Consider the following 9,504-nt stretch of genomic DNA (forward strand, 5'->3'; position numbering starts at 1 on the left):
GGGCAGAGTATAAATTACAGGGTTTTACCTTTTGAAATTTTTATGGGTTTAACCCTTTTAAAAAGTACTTTTTCGGCCGGGCAGTGGTGGCGCACACCTTTAATCCCAGCACTTGGGAGGCAGAGGCAGGTGGATTTCTGAGTTCGAGGCCAGCCTGTCTACAGAGTGAGTTCCAGGACAGGCAGGAATATAAAGAGAAACCCTGTCTCGAAAAACCAAAAAAAAAAAAAAGTACTTTTCCATCTATGGCTGTACTTTTAATATTTCCACCCAAAAACTTAAAAATGGATTCTAAGTGAAAATCCATTCATGTTTACTTAATTCATTAGATTGTATCCAGAATGAAGTTAGGTAAAATTTAATAGTGGGTATGAATGCATGAAGCTTTTTCAAACTATCTTCAATCTGCAATACAATTTGCCACTTATATAAGTTACGGTGATGTTAATAAAAGTGAAAGCAATGTAAAAGATATTTTAAAGAACACAGGCACCAACCAAATACTCTCTGAAATGTTTTATTATATAATATAACCCTGTTCCCACACAGGTTGGGAATTGTGCTGGTATTGTGGTTGGTATTGTGCTGACTATCAACAAATTATTCAAAAAGAAAGGAAACAAACATGAGCTATGGGATGTTAATTGGGAGACAAGAAAGGCACTTTAGGTAAATCTAATTCTAATAATTGCTCTAAGTTGACCATCATGGCTAAGTAGTGTTTGGTGAATTTTGTTTATAGAATTAAAAAGATGAGAATATATCAAGAACACGATGGCCACCCTATTATTTCTCTCATTTGAAGACTTTCTCAACAGGGTACCTCCTCTGAACAACACCTTCCCACATTCTCATTCTCTACGGGTTTCTTGACATCAAGAGTTTATGAATACTCTTATTGACCAAATCCTAGGGCAGATTAAGGTTCTTCTCATTTTCATTTCAATTGTAGTCTCGCCAATGAGTTCTCTGATATTCAGTAATAATTCCAGACAAATGCTTATCTATCTTCTTTACATACATAGGACCCCTGATGATCATGGACTTTCAGGTATTCTGTAACCTACTTACAGTAAAGGCTTTCTCACAGTCTCCACATTCATAAGGTTTCATATCTATGTGGACTCTCTGAAAAGGTATAAGAACTTGGCTAATTCTAAAAGTATTCACACATTCATTGCATTCATAGGGTTTCACACCAGCATAAATTCCTAAAGGCCTTAGGTTGAAGAAGGCCTGAGCTCCAATCAAAGGTCTTTTCACATTCTTTACACTGATAGGGTTTCATACCACTGTGAATTCTGTAAGCTTGGAGTTTTCAAAACCTATTTAATAGGGTTTTAAAACACTTTAATCTTCCTTCTAGTTCACCAGCCACCAAAGATAGTGAAAAGAAAAGGTTAATAGGGCAAAGGCAGATGTAGACCTGTTTAGAAATAGTTCTTTGGGCAATTACAATTTTCATTGTCAGGATATCAGCAGTTCAGTTCACATCAATCAGCAGCGGTAGCTCGATCCACTTGGATGGCAGTTCTATCCAGAAGAAACCACAAGGCTCTGCCACTTGGCCCAAGTCCTCAGACTATCACGAGTTCTTTGGTGCATTTCTCTCTACAAAGTCACAATAAGCAATGATCATCAAAGAAGGCAAGGTGAACCAATGTCTCAGCATTGTCAGTGAAGACTAGTGTCAGCAAAGCCCAACAAAGACCAGCAAAGAGTGGCAAGGTGAACCAATGCCAGAGGGTCATACACTCTCTGTTGGGTTATACGTATACTCTTTCCAAACATCATGTGTCCTCTCCAGCAAAACATCACATGCCCTTTTACCAGGCAGCTTCCAGAAAAACACCATGTGTCTATTCTCAGCACAACATCCTCTCATAAGACAGTCTTCAGAACAATATCACATGACACAACTGAGTCCCCCCAAAACTCAGAAATTTCCACTTCAGAATTCTCCAATTCTGTTCAACACTGGAGGCTGAACTAAATCTAAATATTTTCTTGCACTTCTTACATTCACAGTTTCTCACCACTATGAATTCCCCAATATACAGCTAGCTTAACAATATTGTTAAAGGCTTTTCCACATTTTACATCATAAGGCTTCTTACTAATACGAATTTTAGTATGTCAAATCAAGCTTGATTTTATTTTATTTTATTTTTTTGACTAATGGCCTTCACAAGTCTTAACATTTGTAAGGTTTCTCACCAGTGTGAATTCTTTGATCTACTTTAAGGTCTCCGCCACAATTCTTTACATTCAGAAGGATTCCTGCCAGTATGAGTTCTAAAATGTCCCAGAAACTGGTACTGATATTGAAAGGCTTCCCCACATTTGTTACATTGAAATGGTTTCTCACCAGTGTGGATTCTCTGATGAATCCTAAGGGCTGTACCACGAACAAAGCCCTTTCCGCATTCCTCACACTGATAGGGTTTCACATCAGTATGAATTCTCTGATGTTGATTGAGTTGGGACTTAAGTCGGAAAGTGGACCCACACTGTTCACATTCAAATGATTTCTCTCCAGTGTGAATGCTCTGGTGGCGTGTGAGCTGTGCCAGAACAGTGAAGGCCTTCCCACAGTCCTTACACTGAAAGGGTCTCTCACCAGAATGAATTTTCTCATGTTGTTTGAGGTTTGAGCGATGATTAAAAGCTTTTCCACAGTCATTACATTTGTATGGTTTCACACCAGCATGGATAATCCTATGTTTAACAAGGCTAGAGATATGCTTGAAGTATTTCCCACATTCTTCACAAACAAATGGTTTTTGATTTGTATGAACAGTTTTATGGTAATTAAGCTGGCTGGGAAGATGGAAAGCCTTCCCACATTCTTTGCATTCAAAAGGTCTCTCACCACTGTGAGACTTCTGATGTCGCATGAGATGTATATTTAGTCTAAAGACCTTCCCACATTCCTTACAGTTGAAGGGCTTCTTTTCACTGTGAATACTCTGATGCTCAGTAAAGCTTGATTTTCGGCGAAATAATTTCCCACATTCCTTGCACTGATAGGGTTTCACATCAGTATGAGTTTTTTGATGTTCATTAAGTTGGTCCTTACGTCTAAAGGCTGACCCACACAGCTTACACTCAAAAGGTCTCTCATCAGTATGAGTTTTCTGATGCTCGGAAAGGTACGCCTGAAGCCTAAAAGCCTTCCCACATACGTTACATTCAAAGGGTTTCTCACTGGTATGAATACTCTGGTGCCGCAAGAGGAATGAGGCACAGCTGAATATCTTCCTACATTGCTTACATTCAAATGATTTGTCTTCAGTGTGAATGTTCTGGTGCCGAGTGAGCTGTGCCAGAACGAAGAAGGCCTTCCCACAGTCCTTACACTGAAAGGGTCTCTCACTAGAATGAATTTTCTGATGTTGCATAAGGTATGAACGGCGTTTAAAGGCTTTCCCACACTCACTACATTCATAGGGCTTCACACCAGCATGAATAGTCCTATGTTCAACAAGGTGGGAGACTCGCTTGAAGGTCTTCCCACATTCTTCACATTCAAAAGGTTTCTCACCTGTATGAATGGTTTTATGGTACTTGAGCAGGTCAGGAAGATGAAAAGCCTTCCCACACTCATTACACTTGAAAGGTTTCTCACCACTGTGAGACTTCTGATGTCTTGTGAGCTGTTGGGGGAGTCTGAAGGCCTTCCCACACTCCTGACACTCATAGGGCTTCTCTCCAGTATGAATACTCTGATGTTGAGTAAGATTTGAACTACAACCAAAGCACTTCCCACACTCTTTACATTCATATGGCTTTTCTGTATTGTGAGCAAGAGTCTGGCGGGTGTAAGGAAGCATTTCTTCCTTATTAGTAACCTTTTGATCAGCATCTCCTTCTTGAGAATTCTGTGGTCTCTTAGATGCAATATACTTGAGGCCACTAGTAAAACTGCAAACCTTGAGGTCAAAAGTTTTACTGAATTGCTTTATTCTCTGTTTGAATAAATTAATATCATAAATTTGATTTTCTGGAGACATATTTTCAGTTTCATAACATGACTCCAAATCTGAAAGAAAAGGAGGAAGCAAGAATACTTTATTTTCCTGTTACATGCACATACACAACTTTCCTATAGCATAAAGTCCATTAAATAAACAGCCAGACTGCAAAGTATTTTCTGAGAAGCTAAACAGGAGCAAGGACAGCAACAATAACAAAAATTTATGTAAAAAAAAAATACTCTTTAGACTGAAGGAAGGACAATCCAGTCTGATATAACTATCTCCTGAGAGGCTCTGACAGTACCTGACTAATACAGAAGTAGAGGCTCACAGCCATCCATTGGACTGAGCACAGGGTCCCCAATGAAGGAGCTAGAGAATGAACCCAAGGCGCTGAAGGGTTTGCAGCCCCTTAGCATGAACAACAATATGAACTAACTAGTACCCTCAGAGCTCCCAGGGACTAAACCACCAACCAAAGAGTACACATGGTGGGACTCATGGCTCCAGCTGCATATGTAGCAGAGGATGGCCAAGTCGATCATCAATGGGAGGAGAGGCCCTTGGCCCTATGAAGGTTCCATGCCTCAGTGTATGGGAATGCCAGGGCCAGTAACCAGAGAGGGTGGGGTGGCAAGCAGGGGAAGGGGGGAGGGAACACAGGTTTGTTTTCACAGGTTTGTTTTTGTTATTGTTGTTTTGTTTTTTTTTTCGGAGGGGAAGCTGGGAAAGGAGATATCATATGACATGTAAATAAAGAAAATATCTTAAAAAAAAAGAAATACTCTTTATAATACAACAGGTTGGAAGTGGAAGACATGTCTGCTTAGTGAGATTACATCTAACTATACTCAAATGATTTTAAATGCTTCTTTAAATTCTACAGGAAATACATACCCATTGGTAAAGGTGTTGAAACCAAATTATGAATAAAAGTCTATACCAAACAAATATGTAATATGTATCACTCCTTAAGAAAACTGGTCTGAATTTGGAATTCTGAAAACCAAAACCAAACCATGGTAAAAATCTGTGGTGGTAGAAGTCTACAATTGTAATCCCAGCAGCAAGGAGCTAGAGGTACAGGGTCCTGAGTTCTAAGGTAGCTTGGACTAGATAGTGCGACTCTGTCTGAGAAAAACAAAAACAAGCTAAAAAGAAAACAGAAAGAAAGAGGAAGATAATTCATTAGAATTTTTAAGAAGACTAAGGATATCCAGCCAGAGATCTTTATAGATCTTTACCTACCCCTCCTCTCCTCCAAATCCCATTCCCTAGTCTCATCCCAAGCTCTGTAGCAGATCGCAGATCACCTGGTATGGCTCTATGTCCTGTAGATTACACAGAGCCACACCTCCAAACTTGCTTCTTTCCATTCACTGCTTTATCCCAGCCTCCAATTCCAACCGGCATTCTTTGGCAACCCAAAGACTACTCTGGTCATTGAAACAGGTGCACGAACTGCAGATCCTCACCTCTCCCTCCATCCCTCCAAGTCCAAACCTTAGTTTCATCCCCAGCTCTGCAGCAGATCATCTGCTGTGGCCTCTCCCCACTCTGCCCCCATTCCCAGGGGACTAAGCAGATCCTACTTAAGCACATGCTTTCCTCCCTACTATGGACCCTGTCTGTACTCCACCCATTACTAAGTGTCAACTGACAATATCCAGAAACACATTTTACCTGGAACTCCCAGTAGCCACACCTATCAGGATCCCACAAGAATTTCCTATCAGGCAACACCTAATGGCCACACTCTCCTAACAGGGAGGGTACAATAGAAACCAAGGAACAAAATACACACCCAACAAAGTCAAGAACAAATATCACCACCTAGAATTACAATCTTCCCAAAGCCAGATGCTTAGAAGCCAGCATAAAAACATAAAACCAGTGTGTTTAACTAGAGCACAGCAGCCCTACCACAGCAGGCCTTGAGTACTGCAACATAGCTGAAGCAAAATAAAAGGACATTACAATAGCTTTTATGAACATGACAGAGATCATTAAAGAAGAAATGAAGACATCCCATAGAGAAATCAATGAAAACACAAGCAAACAATGGAAAGAAATGAATAAACACTTCAAGACCTGAAAGTAGAAATAGAATCAATATAGAAAACCAAAACTGAGGGAAATCTAGAAATGAAAAGTTTAGAAACTCGAACAGGAACCTCAGAGGCAAGCCACACAAAAAGAACACACAAGATAAAAAAGACAGAACCCCAGGTATTTAACACCCAATAGAAGAAATGGATATCTCTGTGAAGACAATGGTAAAACTAACAAAATTCCTGCACAAAATGAGCAAGAAGGGCTGGAGAGATGGCTGCTCTTCCCGAGGTCCTGAGTTCAATTCCCAGCAACCACATGGTGGCTCATAACCATCTGCAATGGGATCTGATGCCCTCTTCTGGTGTGTCTGAAGACAGCTACAGTGTACTCATATACAGAGGAAGAATAAAAAAATCCCAGGTCAAAGGCACAGGTAATATTTTCAACAAAATCATAGAAGAAAATTTCCCTAATCTAAAGAATAACATGCCTATTAAGGTACAGGCCACATCTAGAGTGACAGGCTGTACCAGAAAAGAAAGTCTTCTCAGCCGGGCGGTGGTGGCGCACGCCTTTAATCCCAGCACTTGGGAGGCAGAGGCAGGCAGATTTCTGAGTTTGAGACCAGCCTGGTCTACAGAGTGAGTTCAAGGACAGCCAGGGCTACACAGAGAAACCCTGTCTTAAAACAAACAAACAAACAAACAAACAAAAAGTCTTCTCAGCACATAATGATCAAAACACTAAATGTACAGGACAAAAAAAGAATATTAAAAGCTGCAAGGAACACAGACTGAATAACATACAAAGGACACCTTCTCAATGAAGACTTTAAAAGCCAGAAGGGACTGGAGAGAAGTTCCACAGACTCTAAGAACCACAGATACCTACCTAGACTATTATACTCAGCAGAAATTTCAATCACCATAAATGGAGAAAATAAGACACTCTACAACAAAACAAGATTTAAGAAATATCTATCTATAAATGCAGGCCTACAAAAGGAACTAGAAGGAGAATGCTAACCTAAAGAGGTTAACTATACCTAAGAAAACACAGGAATAAATAAATCAAGAGCAGCAAATCAAAAGAAGAGAAACACGCACCACCAGCACTATCAAAACACTGCTCATTGATATCTCCCAATATTAATAGTCTCAGTTTCCCAATAAAAAGACCCACACAGGATCCATTCTTCTGGTGCATTTAAGAAACACACCTTAGCAACAAAGCTAGACATTATCACAGAGTAAAAGGTTGGAAAAGGGTTTTCCAGGCAAACAGACCCAAGAAACAAGCTGGAGTAGCCATTTTAACATCTGACAAAATAGGCTTCAAACCAAAACTAAACAGAAGAGATAGGGAGGAACTCTACATGCTCATCAAAGGGAAAAAATCTACTTCTATGCATAAAACACAGGGCACCCAAGTTCATAAGAGAAACAATACTATAATTTCAATCACATATTGAGACTCACACACTAATAATGGGAGACTGCAATATCCAGCTCTCACCAACAGACTGATCATCCAGACAAAAACTAAATATAGAAATATAGGAGCTAACTTGAAGTTGTTAGAAACCAAATGGATACAACTAATAACTACAAAATATTTCATCCAAATGTCAAAGACTATATCTTCTTCTCAGTACCCCATTGAACTTTCTCCAAAATCGACCATATACTTGGGCACAAAGCAAGTATCAGAAGATATAAGAAAAATTCAAATAATACCTGGTAACTTATGTAATCACCATGGGTTAAAGCTGGATATCAGTCACAACAGAAACCTCAGAAAGCTTACAAACTCATGGAAACTGAACAACACTGGGTCAAGCTGAATGAAAACTGGGTCAAGACAGAAATTATGAAACAAATTAAGGACTTCCTAGAATTTAATGAAAGTGAAGACACACCATACAACCAAACTTAAGGACTATGATGAAGACATTCTAAGAGACAAGTTCATAGTACTATGCACCTACATTAAATAAAAATTAGAGAACATGCCCAGGATCAGAGGTGAGGAGGACCCAACATCTGTCCCAACACTGGGAGTAACTGGGACCAGTGGGACCAGGCACACAGGAACTCTGCCAACCCAGTGGCTCAGGTTACTTCCACTCTGTCTGGGCCAGAAGGTGCCCTGAGAAGACCTTGGGTGCAAGCTCAGCAGCCAGTCCAACAATACCCAAAGGAAGTTCCACTCCCAGGCGCTCTAACACTCCCAGGATCAGAGGTGAGGAGAACACAACATCTGTCCCAACACTGGGAGTAACTGGGACCAGTGGGACCTAGGTACACAGGAACTCTGCCAGCCCAGTGGCTCAGGTTCCTTCCTGTCTGTCTGGGCTGGTGCTCTGAGAAGACCTTGGGCTGCAAACTCTGCAGCCAGTCCCAAAACACCCAGAGGAAGCTCCAATCCCAGGTGATCTAACAAGCTCAGGATCACAGGATCCCAGAGACAGCTTGACTCTGAGGAGTTCTGACACAACCAGGATCACAGGAAGGACAGGCTCCAGTCAGATTTAGCAAGGGCAGATAGCACTAGAGATAACCAGATGCTTCAGGGCAAGAGAAAGAATATAAGCAACACAAACCAAGGTTCCTTGACATCATCAGAACCCAATACACCCAACATAGCAAGTCCTGGACACACCATCACACCAGAAAAGCAAGACTGAGATCTAAAATCACTTCTCATGATGATGATACAGGACTTTAAGAAAGACATAAATAGCACCCTCAAAGAAATACAGAAGAACACAAGTAAACAGCTAGAAGCCCTTCAAGAGGAAACACAAAAATCCCTTAAAGAACTACAGGAAAACACAATCAGACAGGTGAAGGAAATGAGCAAAACCATCCAGAATCTAAAAATGGAAATAGAAACAATAAAGAAATCAGAAAGAGAGACAACCCTGGAGATAGAAAACCTAGGAAAGAAATCAGGAGCCATAGATGCAAGCATCACCAACAGAATACAAGAGATAGAAGAGAGAATCTCAGGAGCAGAAGACATCATAGAAAACATTGACACAACAGTCAAAGAAAATGCAAAAAGCAAAAAGGTCCTAACCCAGAACATCCAGGAGATCCAAGATGCAATGAGAAGACCAAACTTAAGGATAATAGGTATAGAAGAGAGTGAAGATTCCTAATGTAATGGGGCAGTAAATATCTTCAACAAAGTTATAGAAGAAAATTTCCCTAACCTAAAAGAAGAGATGCCCATGAACATACAAGAAGCTTACAGAACTCCAAATAGACTGGACCAGAAAAGAAATTCCTCCCATCACATAATAATAAAAACACTAAATGCACTAAACAAAGAAAAAATTTTAAAAGCATTAAGGGAAAATGGTCAAGTAACAAATAAAGGCAAGCCTACCAGAATTACACCAGATTTCTCACCAGAGACTATGAAAGCTAGAAGATTCTGGGCAGATGTCATACAGACCCTACAAGAA

General features: G+C 40.3%; 1 protein-coding gene across 2 annotated transcripts in view; it reads right to left on the reverse strand.

Moving 5' to 3' along the window:
- Positions 1–501: 501 nt before the first annotated feature.
- The window catches only part of LOC116101895 (zinc finger protein 59), a 43,222-nt gene continuing 34,219 nt past the window's right edge, over positions 502–9,504 (reverse strand). The window contains exons 2-3 of one of the 2 annotated variants that reach the window (XM_031385865.1): positions 2,218–4,042; positions 502–1,611 (exon numbers count right to left, since the gene is read on the reverse strand). In XM_031385865.1, the coding sequence (XP_031241725.1) occupies positions 2,241–4,042 (1,802 nt within the window). In that variant the 3' untranslated portion in view covers positions 502–1,611; positions 2,218–2,240. Of the gene's footprint in view, positions 1,612–2,141; positions 4,043–9,504 lie in introns of those variants that run through there. The other variant, XM_031385864.1, reaches the window with a different exon arrangement.

Source organism: Mastomys coucha, unplaced genomic scaffold, assembly GCF_008632895.1.
Source record: "Mastomys coucha isolate ucsf_1 unplaced genomic scaffold, UCSF_Mcou_1 pScaffold21, whole genome shotgun sequence".
NCBI classification, from domain to species: Eukaryota; Metazoa; Chordata; class Mammalia; order Rodentia; family Muridae; genus Mastomys; species Mastomys coucha.